Consider the following 23131-nt stretch of genomic DNA (forward strand, 5'->3'; position numbering starts at 1 on the left):
CTATTTCGAACAATTAAATATGGAATTTCATCATTTTTTTCAGTGCTTCATGTATATTCCCCCCAAACCTCACAACCCTGTGTACAAGTCCATAGGCCGCATAACCACATGATTTTTTGCTCCGTATATTGGGGATCATTACGAAAATTTCCCGTTTGATTCTCGACCGCACTTCGGACTGCAAACTGCGGTCGTATACCCCGTTTTTCGTTTGGAAAATCTCAAACAACATTTCCAACCCCGATAAACCCATCTTGGCCAGGTAATCCCCTTGTCTCAATTTCACCACCACGGGCCAGCTAAACGAGCGTTGAGCCAAGGACGAAATGATAAACAACAGCTGTGCTATTACGTAAGACTTGTCTGCCTGTAGAAGGATCTTTGGAATGAAATTATTGTATTCGATATTAATCACGTTTTCAAAGGCATATTACATTCAGACATCCAATACTAGTCCATTTTCAATTTCGAACAAAGAAAATTGACCTCGAAATAAGGAAAGTATGCGGAATAAAAATTACGGTATGCTTAGCATGCAAGGACCGCGATGCATCCCATCTAGTTTCTGTCCATACAGCAAGAAAATATGGGATGCATGCCGTTCACTCGCGCAACGATACAGTCTTAACGAAAGAAAGGAAGGAAGGAAGGAAGGAAGAGAGAGAGAGAAAGAAAGAAAGAAAGAGAAAGAAAGAAAGAAAGAAAAGTTTCTATCAACATGTGTATACATGGAACTCCATGCACTCACCAGAACTACACACATTGCAATCCATATCGTGTGTGGCCCCCTGCTGTGACCGTTGATGCTGGGGTGTATTATCTTCGGACCGAGGTCAAGAAACAGGTGTTTCTATACTTAAATTTCATGCTTATGGGCAATAGGTTTTTGAGAAGAGATTTGATAAGGGAAACTTGGGGTATACTGCTCTTCAAAGCAAGATTTTCGTCATGAAGAGATGACACTCTCTTGTATTGTCATGATTGTGATACTTTTTATCCTTTGTCTTTCCCTACTCCATGTAATTTTTCTCATTTCTTTTTCTCAGCGCCTTGAGCACATAATTGTGGATTTGGTGCTCTAGAAATATATATCATCATTTGGTTCATATTCATGAAAGCTACAGTACAATGCATAGGCCCACATGTACACACGACATGGCTATCAAAATCCTCTCTGCTATTAAAAGGAGACTCCTGAACTTTTAATCATTTGAATAGGGATTGGGGTGCATTGGTGTCAGCTTACATCAACAAACACACACACTGGCAGGAGGTAAATCTTGGCCAGTTTTATAAAGAGCTCTTCCATCAGATTAATAGCACAAGATGTACAATGTACGCCTGTACCCTGTTTTCATTACGCTTTCTAAAATTAGTTTACTGGAAACCGGTTCAGGAAACCAGTTTGGAAGATCGCTTTTCTAGCGTTCCCCTTTGATCATCTGAAAGTGGTTTTCAAAATCACTTCAAGTATTGAAGCGATCTTGTTGCTATGGGAATGCTCTCAGTGGGCGCGAAATTCGAAACCACATAGTAGGTATTCTACACAGTGTGTAGAGTAGCGCGCTCAAAATGTGCAAAGATCGATTCCCTAAGAAGAGTTGTTTTGTGTCCTCATGCTAAAACTAGTTTAACAAGGCAAAGCGATCTTAAAAACTACATAAATCGCGAGGTAGTTTTTATGAACCAGTTTGGAAGATCGCTTCCAAGATCTACATGTATTCAACCGTTCTCATTACATATTCAACTAGTTTCCACTATACTACATGAAGTTCCCAGTAAAACTAGTTTTAGGAAGACAGTGAGAACGGTGTCGTATACAATGATGGCAACATAGTTTGAAGTTCATCATCACATGATTGACTTACAGCGTTTGGACATGTTTAACCTATACATCTTCTGATCAGGACCAGAACCATTTTATAATCAATGTTGGAGTGCATCAGCTTCTTTTTCAAAACCCTTCTGGCACAAACTACATGTAGATGATATAGATCTTCATTCAATCCTGTCGAATTTGACAAGTTTATGTACATGAAATTCTGTCTGTATCTTGACTAGTATGTACATGTGTACGTGTAGGTTGAATTTTGTACAAGTTCAATGTACTAGTGCTTGTACTGTACATGTAGTTTGCCAATCGATGTACATGTTCATGGTCAATATGTTGGTAGGTTTAAAATCACAGAATTATCATGTGAAATACATAACAGAGTGTTAAATGGGGCAAGGGGAAAGGAGAGATGGAATGGAGAGGGAGCGAGAGGAAAGACTAAGAGAGAGGTAGAGTCAAGAGGATAGGGAAGAAAAGGGCAGAGGGATCGAGAGAAAATAGTAGAAATCTTGTACACTGTAAATCTTCTTTCAGATCATCCATGGAGAGTAAATCATGTATTGCCCCCCTGGCTTCCAACTAGAATAAATCAACAGCAATCTGCAATCTTTAATAATTAATGGAGTGGTCAAATCCATTTCTTAGATAATTTTTGGATGAGTGTTTGACATCATAAGCTCCCTTACTTGTGCACCAACAATGGATCTAAAAATAAGCGAATCCTCATTTCAATCACCACAAAGGACTTTCTTGACTTCTTATTTTCACCTTTTAAAGGAAAGTTCTGCGTCATTTCTTTCATATTTTACTCCATATCAAAACAAATTGATGTGGACAGTCAAAGGAACTATTCCGTTTTTCAAAGAACATCACTCAGATTCATGGTCCTTTGCAAAAGTTATGAAAGTCAGTTTTACTGCGATACTTTCTCAGCAATTTCATGTATTTAAACTCTTCTTTACTTTAAAACAATCGCAAGGTCACCACAAAATAAAACATACTGATAACTGCACCACACCACTACGCCTTAACACTCAACTTCAGATTTTGGTAAAAATTTTCAACGCACTACAGTGGAGTTTGATTTTAATCATGCTACATTGTATCTATCAAAATCAACTCACTGCGGTGGACTTGACTTTTAAAATGGTGATTTTATTATTATTAACGTAAATAAAATGTCTGAGATTCTGAATCAGGATTTCTCGGATCAATGTGGAATGGCAGTGCCACAGTGGTGCAGAGACTTTCAGCGCCAGGGCCGCAAAAGCAATCATAGTGCATGCACGATGTTTCACATCAAATACCTTTTCAATGACCCCACATAAATGCACACCCTATTCACACATCAGAATGCAGTCCCACACCTAGACCTTGAGTGTTGGGTAATGGCTTCACACCTATCTATTATTGCTACCCATGCCATGGTCAATGTACAATCAAACAAATTTGCTTCAAAGTGTTCTTGCGGTATTTTGCAGTTTGAACTCTCATCTTGGGTTGCATTCAAGCAACATTTGTGAATTCTCTTCTTTACTAGTGACCCAATTTGGCTATGTACAGAGTAGGGCTACTTTCTTATCCACAAGAATTGCTCTATTTGCTCTTGTATTGTAGTTTGATAAATGTTTACTCATGGCTAAAAAAAATGTATTTCTCAATTCATAGTTTTGTATGATCATTTGCAGAATCATTGTTTTTTATCTTTCTGGTATTGGTAATGAAAAACATAAATTTGAACATACATGTACTGAATCATCTACTAATTTAGCTCACTGAAATATTTTTTTTACTAATGTCCGATTTCGTCTATTTAATATCTACTTCGTCTAACATCATATTTGGATGAGCGATTATGATTTTCATTTGAAAATGTACAAAATTATATTACTACAGTCTACAAGTAGTGGAAATCTCGACATTAAACTCTTAAAGTGAGTTGGACCAAATTACAATTAGACCAAAATGACAGTAGACCGAATGACGGTATTCTGAGGATATTAGGCCATGGTCTAACTCTGTGTTAAAATTATGGAAAGCTAAAAATTATGAAAATATCATCAATTGGTTTTAATACATTCCAGTGTTTACACAATGCTCTTTCAAGTTTCACCATGCTTTAGTGATGAAGAAAACTCTTTTTACATAAGTTCTTAATCATTAAATTTTAGGCCCGAATTCACAAAGGTGGTTTTGAAAACCCCTGGTTGAATCCATGGTTTATGCAGATTTCCTGCATAAGTTGCGCTTAATTTAGCGCGTATATAAAACATTCAATGCTGATGCGTGCTTTTGTCACGGTACACCAAATTGACGCCTGTTACCATGGTTAGAATATGCTATTTTAATCATGAGTCCACTGTTTGAAGAGTGGACTCATGAATAAAAACAGTGGACTCATTGAATAAAATAGCGTGGATAACCACGGCAACAGGCGCCAATTTCGGCGCACTGTGACAAAAGCACGCATCAGCATTGGACATGTTTTACACATGCACGCGCTAAATTAAGCGTAAGTTATGTACAGGAAATCTGCATAAACCATGGGTTTTAAAAACCACCTAGATTTGTGAATTCGGGCCTAAGATTGTCCACTGAGCACATAAATTAAACCTGTAGGGGAAGGTGGGGCATGTTTCTGAGGTATTAAGTTGAGCCACCACTCCTAGGCCGATAATGAATGAGTCAGACATTATAATGGTGAAATATATCGATGACCCATTCAATAACTCCTATTAACCCCACCACATTGTTTTCAACGTTGAAACAAAAATAATTTTTCACAGGGAAAAATACAAATTTCAGTAAATTTTTTTTTTAAAAGGTGTGAAATAGACAAGCGCTTTTTACCCACATGCATCTTTGAATATAATAAGAACAATATTGTTACTTACATGTAGTCCAGGGTCCCATAACACAAAGGTTAGCGAGTAATCGTACCCTTGATTTTTACGATTGATCATACATTGTAGTTATGGAATCAATCGTAGAAAAATGTTCTACGATCATTGCAAAGCTTTATGGATTCTCATTCTGGTCATAGTCTTTTACATGATGGAAGTGTAAGAAATGCAATGTGAAAATATCGGACTGGGGTAGGTTGAGCCAGCCAACATGGGGCAAGTTGAGCCAGCCAACATGGGGCAAGTTGACCCATGGTAATTCATATGGTAATGTACTGTACATGTACATGTATATATTTAGAAAAAAAAACTTAATTGAAAAGCCACTGATATGCAGGCAAAAAGGACCAAATTCACACGACAGTTGTTTTACTTTTAAGATGTTAGTAGTTATAGAGAATTAGCAAGAGAATGACTTTGAAATAAAAAAAACTTGTCATGCTGGCTCTTGTCCCATACCTTTTGTACACAGTTTTTGTGGCTGAACTAATACCCCAAGGGTGGGGCAAGTTGAGCCGTTTGACATTTTTGTTTTTCAAAGGTGACAGTGACTTTCATTGTGGGGGTAGAATGTAATTTAAGTAAAAATGTTTCCCAAGAAATAAATTTTAAGACAAGGTACTTTATTTCTAAAGATTATGAATCATATCAGTTCTAACATGAAAAAAAAATGGCTCAACTTACCCCGCCTTCCCCTACCTTTCAGTAAACCACAACTTTAAATTAAACCCGACTTCAGAATACTGGCCAATGAGTTTAGCATGAACAGCATTAGACTACTGTATGTACGTATTAGGTTTGGAAAAACCAGGGAAGTGGGAGTTGCACGACAGCCAAGTAAGTCACTGTTTTTCCCCTTTTAAAGTTTTTTTTCTCTCGCTTTGGTGCATTTAAGGCCAAAACGGAATAGAGTAAAAAACCTCCTGACATCGGACAAAAATGACTTCAACTCTCTCCGGAAATATTGCAGCAGAGATTGCAAATGTTCGATATATCGCAAGAAAATCTGCAATGGCCATCGCGTGGGTTCCCTACGGCATGAAATTTGACACCCTTCCAAATACATGTAAGGCACTCTCCCAAACATCAGACATACCAGCTGATTGAATTGGAAATGTGTGCTGTTGACGCGCGCACCCTCATTTTCAGAATGAATTCGTATGCAGCTGAGTGAAGATGTCCAACATTTAGAGCTGAAAGAGGTCTGTTTGCTTAGTACATGTAAATACTTATTATTTACTGATTTCTATATCAAAATTATTGATAGTGATAATAAAAAATCTGCATTTTTGCAGCTGATACAACTAGTTATCTTCTCAACAATCAAGCAATCATTTTGGGGTTTACGTGTAGATCGCGATTTAAATCGCCAAAATTGATTGCGCCACTCAACATTACGTGTCCGATATTTGGAAACAGCATCCGATTTTGGGCAGTAAGTAGATAATTTCTGTTTACCATACTTTTTCAATTCCATTTTTAATGACAAAATAATATTAAAATTTGTGCTACAGAAATACACATTTTATATGATTCAATGATTGTAATTTGTATTTTTGTTTTGGTCCAATTAATTTTTATTATGCTACATGTAAGTGTCCACTTTCTCTATTAATCTTCATGATCTTCATTTTGGTCTAGTTCTTTTACGTACTTTGATGAAATTAAGAAAAAAATCGAAGAGCCCTGTCAGGTTTATTTTTGTTAACCAAAATGGCGGCTGCACAATCGTGAGCTGTCTGTACACAAGACCAAAAGCTTTGGTCTCTGTTATGTTGGTTGTTCAGCTGAACTCCGTTGGCTTCACTCACCAAATACAGAGACAGAAGTTCTAGCGCGATCTGTACAGGACACTCAATGGCTAAATGTTTACGTACTACATGTAAGTTCAGATAAAACAGGGAGGTGAAGTTTCGCAACAGCTGAGATAAGTCACTGATTTTGTTACTTTTAACTTGATTTTTCCCCGATTTTGGGCAATTAATGCCAAGAGGGAATATTAATTTGCATTTCGGTCACGTTAATTTTCAAAAGTTTGATGCATTCAAGACACAAAATTTAAGAGCCCCGATGGGGGATTTTGCATTGTAAGTTCCCTAATGGTGGCTGCACAGGAAAGAGTTTCATATGCACCCCCCACTAAAAATAACAAAATGTTGTTGAGACTTCCGGTTGGATCACTTCAGATTTTTCTATCATTTTTTTTTTACTGTTGCTTACCTAAGTGGGGACTTGAACTCACCTCGATTTATCTGCAGTCAAGACCTTTCCCGCTATGCTAGTGAGAAGCGCTGATACCCGAAAGGGGTATTTTAACGATTATTAGCCGATAGTTCGACTAGTCTTGACTCACAGACCCTTTACTGACTAAATAAACCGATGTCTATACTATAGACAATTACATGCACTAGATCCTGCTCGAAATTTGACGGAATAAAGCCCATATTTTGCATTTTTGGTATGTATTTCCACTTCCCCATTACTTATGTTCTATATTTTAGATATATTATTCTGAACCTTCTCCATGTTTTCATTTTCAATTTTAGTGGGGGGTGCATATGGAACTCTAAATCTAATACCCCTGCACAATAACGACCCGTCTGTGTACGAGGAGAAATTAAAAATTAAAAAAAATTAAAAACTCCTCGAAACAGACGGCTGCCCGCTGTCTACTCTATCTGTGAACAAGAAATTTAAAAATATGATACAAGTAAGAACAGACTATCTAATTTCTAACTGCTTAGCATCACTCTTGTAGCCTAGAATGAGTGCATCATCACTCCATCTCCCATGCACTCCCATGCATGCTTACGGATGATGCCGTACAAATTGGTCAAAATCACTGACGAAAGTCGACTGCACTGCTCACTCCATTCTCGGCAAGTCTCTCTCCACACACACAACAGTAAACACACAAAATTCTTTAACACATTCAGCTCAGTGTAGACGTTTGACAATACGGAATGGCAAATCCATGAATCTATAAATTGACGGTAAAAACATACACACCTTGTAAAAAGCTCCATTTGCATCTCGAACTTCTACACCGACAAAATCCTCCATGACTGTTTCAAAATCCATGAGTTCATTGAGATTTGAGAAAATCTGATATCTGTGAAAAGGTCGTTCGCAGGCCAGGATCAACTTTGTCGCTAATTTCATTCAGGTATGGTGTGCGTGAAAAGTATTGCACAATAGCATAGTGATATAATTCTAACGATTCGAAGAGGGGTTGGGTGATTAAATGACTTACATAATTACATACAAATATTCAAAAATTATGAATTAACACTTTCCAATAATTGTTGTTATATCATTTTTGTTATGTTTCAATGTATAGTTACAACGACCATATGCATTTTTTATGATTTTATCAACAAGTTATTGCTACTCACTCCCCTACAAGAAATAATGGTACTGCCTTGGAGCAACATCGTTGGCATACCATTCACAACTTTTAACTTTTAACACAGACTTCATACCTCTGATTTTTAGACTTTCAAGATTTTATAGTTTTTTTCTGTAAAAAGGATTGATTCAATCAGGAAATTGATTAATGTAATTAATTTGAATAACACCAATAACTTAATTTTACAAAGACGATGTTAAAAAAATACCGTATGATGCAAAAGTTATCAACGTTTTCATTTTTGGGGTCATTTCGGGTCATTTCCATTTGGACAGAAAAAGTTAAGATTGTTTTCAAATAGATCTGTGAAAGAAATACCAAGTCTAAACAGGTATAAAACTAATTATACACCATGTTTCGATTTTTGAAGAGGAAACAATGTGGCCAAGGGTCACCCATTGGGGGCGTTCTAGGCTGTTCGATCATGGGTGCATTTTGTATCTGACAACTTGCCAAAGCTGAACTTACATGTATATACGTACCTTGATTTATATTGGATGAGAAAGTACATTTCCTATAATAATTATCCGATACTAGAGGCCTACTAAAACTTATCGGATAAAAAGAAAAAAAAATCAGACAGCATTCCGTTTTTTATTTTATGTTTCCTTTTTTTGTCCAACAAATGTTATATACATAATTTTATTGAAATAATTACTTTATAAAGAGCAATAATATAAAGACTGAAATGGTATATATCAAATGGTATATATAACAATAGGCCTTCGTAATCGTTTAGACCTAAAGTAATTTTGTTTATTTTCTCCTTTCAGTTTCGAAGTACAGCGCGAAGCCGCCCCCCCCCCCCGGAAAAAAGTGGAAACTGAGAAACAGATAAAGGAAAGGGAGAAAATAGAAGAAGGGTAAAATCTTATTGTTTTCTTTCGTTTTTTGTGTGTCAAAAGTATAGATCCGAGATCGATAATACTTTTTTTTCTCTTCATACAAATGCTACTTCTTCCGTTTTTCAGCAAGCATTTTTTTGGGGGTAGAGTATCTGCATTATAGGGGGAGGCATTGAATTTCGTGCCGAGCTCTTCACTCTATAAAAACTATTGGGTATAAAACATGCGTTATGAGGATGTCCAACCAATATTGTGGCATTTTTATTTATCCGGTGTGATGCCCATTCTAAAGTAATTGCTGCTTATTTATTTTTTTTAAGCTTACTGGACAATATGCATAGCAAAAACTGTGAGTTTTAACCGGTGTACATAGAGGACCACACCAGTTATTTTACACCTGTGTTAAATCGGTGGTGTTAGTTTTACACCTATACGTGTTATTACAACACCTATGGTTGTTACATTTACACTCTTTGGTGTTCAATCCCGATTGGTGTCAGTTTTAACACCACATTTTTTACAGTGTGCTTTCCACAAAGGGTAAAATACTGCCCAAAATTGGTTTTACACATGATTGCCCTCGTGCTGGTTAAAATTTTACGCAACATATTTTTGAACAGTGAATACAAAAGTTCATTCCAATGAAACTGGATTCTATATCGCTGCACATCCAGGCTTTCCGTGTTTTATTTGCGCCATTTATTTGAAATTTTGAATATCGCTGAAGTTTCTTAATCATGCGAAAGAAATCGCTTAATATGAGCAAAATTATCATTTTTTTTCTTTTAAAATAAATCACAGAGGTTGCCGTGCTTTGCGTGCATGAGAAAGGTAAAGTCACCATTCTAGCTTGCATCATCCCTTTCCATTTTGAGTTCTTTGCATTCGTCGGGTTATATAATCTAGTAACTATAACAAGTTATAGCAGGTCAAAGTTTCAGAGAAATATGTAAATTCAGAGTTTCAACGCATTTCGCGTTAAGTAATATTTCCTCGCATATACCCGTTTGCGAGTTGAATTAATTTATTGTGGCTAAGCTTTTATGATCAGATCTCATGTGACAAAAGTAGGCATTGACCACTTAATCTGCTCCTAATTTCTATAAAAGGTTTGGCTTCCACGCTTCGCGCGGAAAGGTGAATATTATTTCAAATTCCTCAATCTTTTCCCATTTTGGGTCCCCATAATTTCTTCCGAAAACAAGTTCTTCTTTACAGAATGCCAATTGAATTCGAGTTGATAATGGTAGGGACGCCAGAGTTTTCTTTTGATTTGAATTTCATGAGATATCAAAAACTTCGTGCTTCGCGCGGACGTGGGAAACTATCTTCCCTCCCTGCACCCTTACCGCCCCCTCCAAAATAAAATGGCTATGCGGTTGATAATTCGAATACCCAAGTGGTGCCCAGATAGGGGCGGTCGCACCCCTCCCTGACCCCGAAAAAAATAATAAAGAGAGATATATATATATAGAGAGAGAAAGGGAATGAGAGAAGTGTGAAATATTATGTCAAAATCCATCACAAAATTGAATGCCTCCACCATTATTTGTTATTTCATATAAAGATTTATAAAGACGGTTGAAGATATTACAAGTGGACTTGATGTGACGAGATAATTCACCCACTATACAGTGCGTCCCAGAATAAACGAAACCGAGATTTAGCGATCATTTTTCATAACTTAATCATAAATAGAATAGACAAATGACCTATCAATTTAAAGCTGAGAATCTCCTCTTTCATCTGATATTACTTAGGTTATTTCTCATTCACGCATGAGTGAGCAAAAACAATTTGAAGAAAGGATACCAAAAACTCATTTGGCGGGGGGTATCTAGGTTTAAAAAAGAAAACCACATTTCTGAAAAGTTCAATATCTGCTCTTTAATTTGGTGCCTAAATTACAGAAAATGGTCAAGAAATAAAAAAGTTCTGGTCATTTGAAATAAGGCTTGTATTTTCATAATTTCATGAGATAAACGTGTTTCCACCGGTTTCTCACAGAAGCTTTCGTATGGTGAACAAAAGATTTAATGCATGGCTGATCGTCAACAAAACAGAGTGTCGAGAGAGTTTGAAAGCCAGCCTGGAGAACCTCTTCATTTTATGAAATTATTGAAATTCAAGCCTTATTTCAAATGACCAGAACTTTTTTATTTCTTGACTATTTTCTGCAATTTAGGTATCAAATTAAAGAGGAGATATTGAACTTTTCAGAAATGTGGTTTTCTTTTTTAAACCCAGATACCCCCGCCAAATGAGTTTTTGGTATCCTTTTTTCAAATTGTTTTTGCTCACTCATGCGTGAATGAGAAATAATTTAAGTAACATCAGATGAAAGAGGAGATTCTAAGCTTTAAATTGGTAGGTCATTTGTCTATTTTATTTATGATTAAGTAATGATAAATGATCGCTAAATCTCGGTTTCGTTTTTTCTGGGACGCACTGTATATACGAAACGAACGCTTAAAATAATATTCGATAAATGATAGAAAATCTCCTCCCCTTCTCTCTCGATTTCGTTTTACAGAGTTTCTCTCTGCAAATTATATATATTACATACGACTTTTTAAGATGAAACATCTGACTGAAACAAAGAAAAAATCCTATTTAGGGACCTTTTAAACTTCTTTCTTTTTGCCATTTTTAAAGAAAAATAAACTTACTCAATCTGGTAAAATGTAGTGACGTACCCTGGGTCACGGCATAGGGGGGGGGGGGCACCAACACTGAAAGTTTGATTTTTTTTTAATTTTACATTTCACATTTCACATTTTAACTGTGTCATTAAACGGATATGTACCTCACTGATCAAATAATGCGAGCGCGATATGTCCCCAAACAGGGACATTTTTAAAAGGAATCCATTATATAGGCATATCTCACCATTGTAATCTAATGCGAGTGCCAATCGCTTGCTGATTTTGTTAGAATTACATATACACATGAAGCATTTTTTGTATTTATTCTAATCTTGATTTACATACGCATCTCACTAAGAAAAATTATATTGCAATATGCGAGCTCGAAGCGCAAACTGAAATTTTGAAAATTCAGACCTAAAGAGGGGCATTCTAAGGCTTGTTTTGTAGAAAAATTCACGAAGGCCATACTTATTTCACTAACCAAATGGTGAAAGCGCGGAGCACGAGCTGAAAAGTTTGATATTCAGATCAGAAAAAGGGACATTTTAAGGACTCATTTTAGGAATTTATGAAGAGCTGACATAATATCTCATCAATCCACTAATATGCGAAGGTAAGCACGGATTGGAGTTTTTTTTATTTTCAGACTTTGAATGCGGCAATCGCTTTAAAGGACAAGTCCTCCCCAACAAAAACTTGATTTGAATGAAAAAGAGAAAAAAATCAACAAGCATAACACTGACAATTTCATCAAACTCTGATGTAAAATAAGAAAGTTATGACATTTTAAAGTTTCGCCTCATTTCACAAAACAGTTACATGCACATCTCGGTCGGTGTGCAAATGAGGAACTGTTGACATCACTCACTCACTATTTCTTTTGTATTTTATTATATGAAATATTTTATTTTCTCATCATTGTCATGTGTCATGACTTTTATTATGTTCTGGACCCCTAGGCAGAACAGAGTGGTAATAATTACCACTCTGAATGGGCAATCCAGCCATTCATATGTATTCATTTTATTTTGTAATTATGTCTGATGTATTTTCTTTGTATTTTGCATGTTTTTTATGAATGGAAAATATATACAATACAATACAATGTGAAATGAAGTTTCATCCTCCCTGAACACGTGGAATTCCATTATTCTATCATTTTGTGCGTCAGGCCAGGCAACGAGGTCCTAATCGTCAAATTCGTAAAAATTGAAATAATGTTTAATTCAAACAATAAAAGAACAAAAGAAATAGTGAGTGAGTGACATCATCGACTCTCTCATTTGGATGCAATTGGCTCGTTCATATAAATATTTTGTTAAAAATAAGCGAAACTTTGAAATGTCATAACTTTCTTATTTTACATCCGATTTTGATGAAATTTTCAGCATTGTGCTTGTCTGATTTTTCTCTATTAATTCAAATGAACATTTTTCTGAGGTTTACTTGACCTTTAAGTAGTCATGAAAAAGAAGCATATGTCACTACATGAAATAATTATAGCTCAAAGTGCGAGGAAATATATTTGGTGTAATATTGACATGAAAACTGGATGTTCTAGTACAATATGATCTCGTTCGAGCACCAGGAAAGATGAACACACATACCCCGAGCAAATTATGTTTCATAAATTTATTTAAAAAAATATTTCTTTTGTAATATAATATAATTTATATAATATAGCATATTATAATGTACAGTAATATTTCCTTTCTCCCTCCTCTTCTCCCTATTTTTGTTTTTGCTTTTTTTGCAAGTCGATGGGGGGGGGGGGCACGTGCCCCTCCCGTAGTTACGCCACTGATGGAATTGGTTGAACATTACAGCTAGGATAATCTTTGTAAGTAGCTTAACAATATGTAGAGTAAAGGCTATAAAACGGCCATTTTAAATGAAAGAAAACATTACCGAGAGTTGGTGCTCTTAAATTCAAATCACAACGGCTGGAAAATCTCAGGTTTGAATTCGAAAGGGTTAAACAAAATCATCAAATGACAACTTGATATACTGTGTAACCTTCCTCTGTCCATAGTTTAAGCATGCCATCAAAATTTTTTTGAAAATGAGGATTTAAGGAATAAACCACAAAATGAAATTACATGCAGCTGCTCGCATGTGACGTCACGAAAAGCTATTCAAAAGATTTGCTTGTCGGGACCCCATGGACATGATGGAAGAACAGTGGTATTTTATTAATACGGCTGAAATAGGCTATCCTCCATATGATCTGTATGCTATGTTATGTTGAATTTAGCATGTATACATTTTATTTTTATATGGAAATAGATACAAACAAACAAACAAATGCCCCACAACCTTCTTGTTGTTTTTAAACACTCACTGGCTCGGAAAAATGGAAAGTTAAATAACAAAAATGCAAAACTTATACCAAGTTGAATTTTTTTGTCTATGAAGCTAGGTATTGGCACATAAAACAGACTGAACCTTTGAACTTGTGACGTCTTTCTCTCGAATTGTGAAGTCTTTTGAAATCAAAACAATAAAGAAATAAAAGTAATAAATATCAATAACTGTTCATAATGCCAAAGTTCTAAAAATCGCTTGAAGGGGGCAGTAATAATGACTTTCATCGGTCGAAAAGCACGTGGCATTATTAACTTCCCAATTTTAAATCGACATCGTTAACACTAAAACACAAAGACTATATTTGTATATACATAATATAAATATATATAATTCATATCAATTAAAAGTGGATTTATCTTTCTAAGCTCACTAATGGCATATAAAACGGACTGAACTCTATAAGCTGGGATCAGCATTGTCTCTTTGTCTGAAATAGTATAGCCATTTTAAACTTTGAAACAACAAGGAAAATGAAGACGGAATGATCAACAACGGTTGACAATTATGCCTTTAAGTAATATAAGCAATTAAAAACACAACAACGCTTTATGGGGGTTATATATAGTTGGTATTTTTATCGAGTAAACAAAATCGTATAATCTACGAAACAAGTTTAAAATCAATAAGGTTAACCCAAACACTATACACGGACATGTCCATTAAATCAACCCAAACCCGAGAGAAAGTCAAAGTGAATTTCGTTTTTTTTTAAGTTGTGTACCTGACTAATGGCAGACTCTAAGTTGGAATCTGTCTCTGTCCCTTTTTATGGAATAGTGACATAATTTTAAGCATCAACAAGAAGAATGAAGATGGAAAGTCAATAACTGTTAATAAGGCTTTTAAGTAAGCAATAAAAAACACTCAAAGCGGGCAATAGTAGCCACTTTCATCGAGTCGAAGAGACATATAATTCACAAAACAAATTTAAAATCCACATCGTTAACACAAAAACCAAATATTACAAAGAGGATATGTTTGTCTTCATATATGAGGTTAATCCCACACATCTTCAGTCAGTGTGAAGTATACGTCGGTCAGATAAAGCATGTCTCCGAAATGTTTCGTGTTGGATTCTTACTTTCATTATTTTGGCATGGTAAGTAATAATTTTTTTTCTCTTTATTTTAAAAAATTCACCTTTCGCAGCAATGTTTAGAAAACATGAGAAAATATCAAACATTTGTAATATTAGTTTTTAACTTGAAGATAGACAAATTGAGCTTTCCTTCCAGAAATGATACTTGCTAAAGTAGCTCCTCGGATAAAAACTTCAAATAAATACAAAGGACTATCAATATAGCATATTACTTTTTCTGATAAATTTTGAAACATTTAACATTGTCGAGGTTTATCCTTAATAAAGCATTTACCTGAATTTAGTAAAGTTATTGACATTTCGATGATCGTGCAAAAATTTTATTTCTGTTTCCTCAAAGGACATGAAAAAAATAAAGAAGAATCGAAACGTTTCCCCACATTTTTTTTCAATTTTCTTCAATTCATGTACAATTATGACGCGATTTTATGCTTTTTTGTCAAACACCTTTCATTCTGGTATCTATTTCTTTCTGATGACAGGCGCGCATTGCGTGAGGACATCACCAAAGATCTTCTGTGGTAAGGAAAGAAGAAGCGATGATCATTACCTAGGTCAGATGAACTTGGAAGAAGTCGATCCCATCTTGACGGCATGGGCATCAGAGTATGCGTCACCGAGAAGCAAGTTTGTAGCTTGCCGTTCGGGTACGTAGGAAGTTGCACTTGAGTCAGTGGTGGATCCCGGAATTTCTTGGGGGACACAGACTACATATAATCTTGTGGTTAATATTTTGAGGGGGCGAAGCGATACGAGAAGCGTGAGCTTAGAATTTTTGATCTACTGATCTGAATAGGGATATTTCAAGCACATTTTTTTTATTCATTGGAATGGTACAAATAATTCCTGCGCGAAACGCGACCAGAAACGTTTCAAAAGGACAACTTTATGCACAGTTTAAAATCATTGAAAATATACTAAACGAATCGTGACCTGAAAATTTTAATACACTTTCTTCAAAAGGGTTTACTTGAAAACCTGAATACGGTTGATATATCACCAAAAAATGCAGGCGTGGAATGCTAGCTGAAATTGATATGTTGACCTGAAAATTAACATAAGCATGAATGCCATACGAATGCCACTAAAGGAATACACCTACAACCGGAAGGATTGGTATTTTCGGGGTGCTTTTTAATGTATAATTTTTGTATTTGTGCCACACACAGTCATGACTGAAAATGAGAGATTGGAGTGATTTTGTGTAATTATCGTGACGAGGATGCGTGTGTTACAAAATATGATAAATAATGAAAATACAAAGCGTGAAATGGGCCATTTCAATCTTCACAGAGTTGGAAACGAATCATTTTATGCACTGTATTATTTTATGACTGTATCTTTGTTTTATAGTGGCCTGAAAGGTTTGGTATTTGCGAATTCTTCCCGTATCACTTTCTTCACTGAAGTATTCCTTTTATTGCATCTTCTTGTAACTATTACTGTCCCCTATCATGCGCCCAGGACTTGGGACCGTGGCTGGTTTATGGCCCTTTGATCCGCCTATATTTTTCATTTCCCTTCCTATATAGTCTACTCAATGTGGTAGAATATGAAACAAGAGTCTTTAGGCTCATACATTTATAATTTGGAAACAAAAATTATTTACAATTTGGAGACAAACATCAACATTTTTGTTTCATTCCATATTCCTTCATATTTTCCTATTTTTTGTCTAGCCTGAATGAAGTTCCTCCGAGACCTTGTGATCACTTTTCCTGTTGGTCTGTTACAAAAATGTTATTTATTTTCAAATTGCTCTCTTATCTTTATTTCTGTATCAATATGTCCATACTTGGTACATATAATTATTGGGTAAAACACGTGTTAGCCTATGAGATTGATGGGGTCAAAGGTAATCTATAGGGGTCAAAATGATATGAGGTCATGTTCATCTTAAAAAAAAAAAATTCAACTTGCTCTCAGTTTTTTATTTTTGCATCAATTGCAAAATTTTCTTTTCAAAAATTGATAATAGCACATGACATTTGTGTGCTGTTTAGGATGATTAGTTAAAAATCATCTCGGGGTCAAAAGATCAAGTTATTGTTTAATTTGCTCTCATTCCTTGTCATTTTGAAATTTCAGGTCAATATATTCCTATCATTCCCTCTACTGCTCGCATGGTTTAGCGCTATTTTATAAATTTGAATATTATTATTATCATTGGCATTATTAATATTTCATCATCATTATTGATGTTATTATTATCATGATTATCATTATTGGTATTATCATTATCATTACTGTCATCGTTATTTTATTATTAATTTCATCATTATTGTAGTACGGCTTTTGATATTTGATAACAATAATAATAGGCATTTATATAGCTCCATCTATCTAGAAATATTCTATTCCGAGGCGCGTTGTTATTATTATTATCATTACCCCGGATTTAGCTCGAGCTGCCTTTCAGCGCTCGAATTAATCCCGCCGGGTACCCATTCATTTCACCTGGGTCGAGTGCAGCACAATGTGGATAAACTTCTTGCTGAAAGAAATTACGCCATGGCTGGGATTAGAACCCGCGACCCTCTGTTTCAAAGTCAGAAGACTTATGCACTGGTCCATAATGCTCCACTTAATGTGCATTTCTTTAAAACATCTCATACAAATATACATGTATTCTAGATCCGTGCCAGAACGGTGGGATCCGAGAAGAATCAGGCGGCATTCAAAGATGTCGGTGTCCGAAAAGTTATGCAGGAAGATACTGCGAATGTAAGTATAGGGCTCACAGGCCTAATTCATTTCCCAGAGAGTTGTATTAAAGTGGAACTTAAAAAGAAGTCTTAAGAAATAAGGAGGAAGTTCGAGGATTGAATGTTTACTAGCAGTAGATAAGATAGATATCTGACATTCCATATCTGACCAGAAAAGGGTACCTCGATCGGCTCACTTTAAAAATAAATCAGCATTTATGAAGAATACACCTGGCGGGATCAAATTCATCATGTAAGAGAGTAAAATGGCCCTAATTCTTCGGCCAGTAAAAATATAGTTCTATAGTGGTGATATATCTTTCCAATTTGGAAAAGGGAAGTTCAGTTGGTACCCTCCCTAGAATCAGTGTTAGATGTCATATTCATTCATTTTTGTCAATTAGCAATATCAAATTCAAAAATTGAGCAATCGGTTGGGTCGAATGAATATCTTTTGCCTGCCAGTTGTGATAAGGCCCGTGCAACCTGTTACCTGTACATCATTATTAAGATGAATTGATATGACTCACACATCGCTGCCATTTATATTCACATCGGTAGAAACATTTATATTGTACACAGCAATAAACTGTGGTGTTAACCGGTGTACATAGAGGACCACACCAGTTATTTTACACCGGTGTTAAATTGGTGGTGTTAGTTTTACACCTATAGGTGTTATTACATCACCTATGGTTGTTACATTTACACTCTTTGGTGTTATGTTCAATCTCTAGGGTGTTATTTTAAAACCTCAGGGTGTGGTCCTCTATTAACACCATGTCAGTTTTAACACCACTGACATTGAGGAAAAAATGGTAATATTTACTCGCCACAAAGAGCAGGATGCTGTATTCAGAGTAGGACTAATGTAAACTTCATATACTACTATATCCCTGTTTTAATTCCAGATTGTAGTTTCTATTTAGAACAGTATCCCAGATTGAAAAAAGGCCTCGTAGAATACTCAAACGATCGGACACGCTTTAAGTTGAGGATACGCGGAAATAGGCTTGTGTTGAAGTTTTTTGCTTGCACCAAAAACAAGATGAATCCCAGTCGTGTTGTGATCGATTTAGGTAAGTACACAATAAAGTCAGGTCCGGAGTTAAAAAAAAATTGGTGAGAAAGTGATCTACGCATTTTGTGTTCATGATGATTTATCAACTGTTTTAACCCTAAATAGACTGGGCTATTTCGACGCCTATGAAGATGGGGGGGGGGGGGGCTGATTCAGCCCCCCCTTATGATCTCGGCCGTCGATCGCGGCGAAAATTGGCACGTGCATTACCTTCGGCATTGTCTACAAAACTATAATACCAAATTCTGCAAAAAATCTCATTGCTCATTAATTATGCTAATTTATGCGTAAAATCATAAGTCTGCTCTAATTAATAAAATAATGCCCCTTAAATGCTAATTTTTGTGTCACATACTCTAGATAGGCATCTGATCAAATTTATTTTTTTTTAAATTTCAACATCTCATTTATTTTCTTATGTATTCTATTGTTTTCTAAATTTCTTATGTATTTCTTTGTTTTTCGACTTTTTTTTATTGGTTTTCAATGGAAATTGTCGGGGACTTTATATTTTGACCATGAAAATGTAAAATTAATTAATTAATTAATTTTTAGCAGTAAAAGGGGAAAAATAATGATACATTTATGAATTTTGGCTAAAAACACTATTTGCATTGGATTTGTACACCAATTCACGTTTTTTTGTGTAATTTTGGGTCTGCATGCACTTACGAAATGTTGCGTAATTTTAGAACCGCGTACCCGGGGGTCACAATTAAGGTCTCAAAAGTTGCGCGAGACTTTAAAGTAAAAGGTAAGCGAGCGACGCGGTCAAAAGATTTCAAGCGGCGGATTTATCGCGAAAAATGTCGAGAAGGGGGGGGGGGGGCTGAATCAGCCCCCAGTCATTTTAGGGTTAAGGTTATTCGGGGGTTCTGAATTCAGTAATGCAAAACTTGATTTTCGACGATTTCATCCTCAAATCGAAAAAAATGGCGGCATTTTGAATGCGGTTTCCTCATACTAAATGATTACTATTGGTGAACATATTTCAGAGTGATGGGGTCCATCCATGCTATATTTTGGATATACCCGTGATAAGGCGTCAGATAATATGTCGGCCATCTTTGATTACAAAATGGGTGCCATGATTCACTGCTACTGTTGGATAAATAACATGGCCACCAATGACATGAAATATTGGGAAAAATGGCCATACTTCGTAACCAGAGCCATTATTTTTGTGTCTCTGCTATGTTTTAAGGCTCATTAATTAGGTTATACAAGTTACAAAATTAGACGGTGGTTGAACAATATGCAGAAACCCGATAAACAAACTCTAAAATATTTTTCCCAGGTTGATCCTTTTGATATTGTTCAAACTCTGACTATTTTTTAGTGATGCGACTCATTTTAGATGTCATTTTGATTCCATTTTTTAGTCTCTTAGGCAAAATTAACGGCTTTATGATTGTGATTTCTTAGTATGGTCAGCGCCCCCACCCACTTTGAAAACCATTCCGTGGCCCCTGACAATTATGACAAAAGCAAGGTGTCAAATGAAAGTTGATAGGTTACTTAGTCATGTAAAATAAAAGTCACAAGAATATAATCATGTAGTCTTGATATAGCTGACCTGTGAACTTCGCTTACCCTTTTTTTTAGAAACACCCTCTATATTCGGATTGCACTGGGGAAGTCTGTAATATTGGAGGCATGGACTTAGGAAAATAAAACGGAATGTGTTCTAGGTCCCTAGTAGTATATCTAAATACCGTATATATCACAGCGAAACACGTATGATTATCAAATGAATAACACTCAAATTAACTGTAAATTGCATTTATCAGAATTCTGCCTTGGACACCCGGGAATCGTTTTGAGAGAAGTTTATCGTGGTACACGTGAATCTAAGATAGTTCTCAGGCAACTTCATTGCGCATCATCTGGATACGATTCGTTCTGGCTTGACCATTCGGATGGAGACTTCAAAATGGGTTTCCAGGGGAATTCAACTCCTTTCATCAAGTTGCGTCCAACACAGCAAGTGGAGATCACAAACCTTGTAATGAGGGTGTTCAGTCCTTCTCCGGGCGCGGACTTGATGATTGAAATGCCATGCGGCCCTCCGATCACTCATCAACATATTTTCAAATGGGAAGGATAAACACTGGATCCATGATTAATACTTATTATTTAAGTAGAATTTACAATTTCTGATTATTTTTCTTTTAAAAAATACTTTTGACTTGTCTTTTATTTCACTTCATTTACTTGATTAATTTTGGTTCAATATATATTTGAGAAAATTCATGTAGTGATAGCTTGCTTTAAGTAAATGTAACTCAATTAGGCAAAGATGATTATTGCTAATATACAATCATGTTGAATGTACTTATATTTTTCAATTAACGCCATATTTAAATAATGCATGAATGTTCATTAGAGCAAGTAAATATTGTAGATGCAAAATAAGTAAATTTTACTTAAGACTACCAACCTTATAAATGCTTTAAATTAAGGCAATTTTTTGCCTTAGTTGTATTGAGTAATTTCAACAATTCTTTTTACAATGTAGTAATTAGTATACATGTATATTTTTAAATTTTCACACAAACACCTCAGGGGAATTTCAGACTGACGAAAGGTAGGTTTTGATCATAACAACAATGTAGGATGGATAGAAATCAGTCAACGAATTACGGAATTATTAATATTATTTTGATAGTAATATTGTATGTGGAATCAAAGTCGAGCCGCTCCGATCATCCATATTTTGTTAGATATTGCCTGATGGGGTTGCTGTGTTTGAACATTTCCTGGACCGCTGGGTTTATATTTTTCCCGAGGATTAGCGCTGACGGAAAAAAATATGATAAAGAAACGATCCAAACACTGTAAAAAATATTGGGCAAAATTTTAACCAGCACGACGGTAATTATGTATCTAACCAATTTGGGGCAGTATTTTACCCAATGCGGGAAGCATATTGTCCGGTAAGGTTAAAAAATAAGCAGAAATTACTTTAGAATGAGCAAAATTTCCATCACACTGGATAAATAAAAATGCCTAAAAGAAATGCCCAACGTTGGTTGGATACATAATTACCCTCATGGAACATTTTTACCCAATATTTTTAAGAGTGAAGAATATTATTTTACAATCAGTTTAACTACGGGATTCAATTAGTAAGTATAGTTAAACCTGTTTTAGAGTACTTTTCACAGAAATAGTACCTGTGTTTAAAGAAGGATCGGTTACAATTTGAGAAAGTCCAGAGAAGAACTATACAGAAGCAGTCCCGAGTCTAATCATGCTAAACGACAAGAGTTATCCGGTATAAGGGTTTGAGCGTCCTTTATTATCCTATCCGCCATCATAGAGCAGGGGGCCATTTCATAAAGCTGTTCGTAAGTTAAGAGCGAGTTTAAGAACGACTGGTGATACCTTCTCACGCTCTTAATTATACCAATGAACATTAATGGTTAATATCATTTCCCAGGAGAAAGGAACACCAGTCGTTCTCAAAGTCGCTCTTAACTTACGAACAGCTTTATAAAAAAACCAGATCTTATCCAAGATAAAAAAAACATGGGAGCTCAAACAAGGAAAAGTTTAAGCCTGACCAATCTTTTACATGCTCTCGTTGATACCCAGCGGCGTACCCAGGATTTTCCAAAAGGGGGCGATTTTTTTTTAGTTTATTTCATCCGCGACAAAAATTTGACAAGCAAAAAAATAATAATAAATAAAGGTCTTCAACCGCAAATAAAGGATTTCGTCCTCGAAAAAAATTTGACAAATAAAGGTCTTCAACGACAAGTAAAGGACATTTAGCACCAGAAAACAAATACAAGCCAAAAAAGGTCTTCGAGTTCAAAGAGGGCTGACACGTCGGTTTTTTTTATTGCATTTTTTTGTCGATCCCTGGATCAGTTGTGACTCGTCAGGGGGGGGGGGGGCGGGGGTACGTCCTTAATTGCATGAGTCTGCCTCCCTCCGTAGGTACGCTAGTGTAGGTACCTCATCTCATCGCAGTGCTAAAACCACATGTATTGCCATATACTATGAACAAGTTTATCTTCCACTGTTGAATTCATGTAATTTTAAGGAAGAGACTGAGAGGCAAACAGGTTTTTAAGGTAATAAAGTTATACCCCCCCCCTCAACATAGTATGTCACCTTTTTGGTTTGTGACCGTGACGATTTTCGGCAACCAGTACTCTTTTGCATTTACTGTTTATGGTCAACTTAAATTTGATTGATAAGTTATTCACAGAAATTGGGCAGCTTTTGTTAT

At 35.7% G+C, this 23131-nt stretch overlaps 1 protein-coding gene across 1 annotated transcript in view; it reads right to left on the reverse strand.

Moving 5' to 3' along the window:
- The window catches only part of LOC121429425 (fragile X mental retardation syndrome-related protein 1-like), a 48010-nt gene extending 40106 nt beyond the window's left edge, over positions 1-7904 (reverse strand). The window contains exon 1 of the mRNA XM_041626411.1: positions 7747-7904. Within this exon, the coding sequence (XP_041482345.1) occupies positions 7747-7899 (153 nt within the window). The 5' untranslated portion in view covers positions 7900-7904. The remainder of the gene's footprint in view (positions 1-7746) is intronic.
- Between the last annotated feature and the right edge of the window lie 15227 nt (positions 7905-23131).

This window comes from Lytechinus variegatus, chromosome 16, assembly GCF_018143015.1.
Source record: "Lytechinus variegatus isolate NC3 chromosome 16, Lvar_3.0, whole genome shotgun sequence".
Classification (NCBI taxonomy): Eukaryota; Metazoa; Echinodermata; class Echinoidea; order Temnopleuroida; family Toxopneustidae; genus Lytechinus; species Lytechinus variegatus.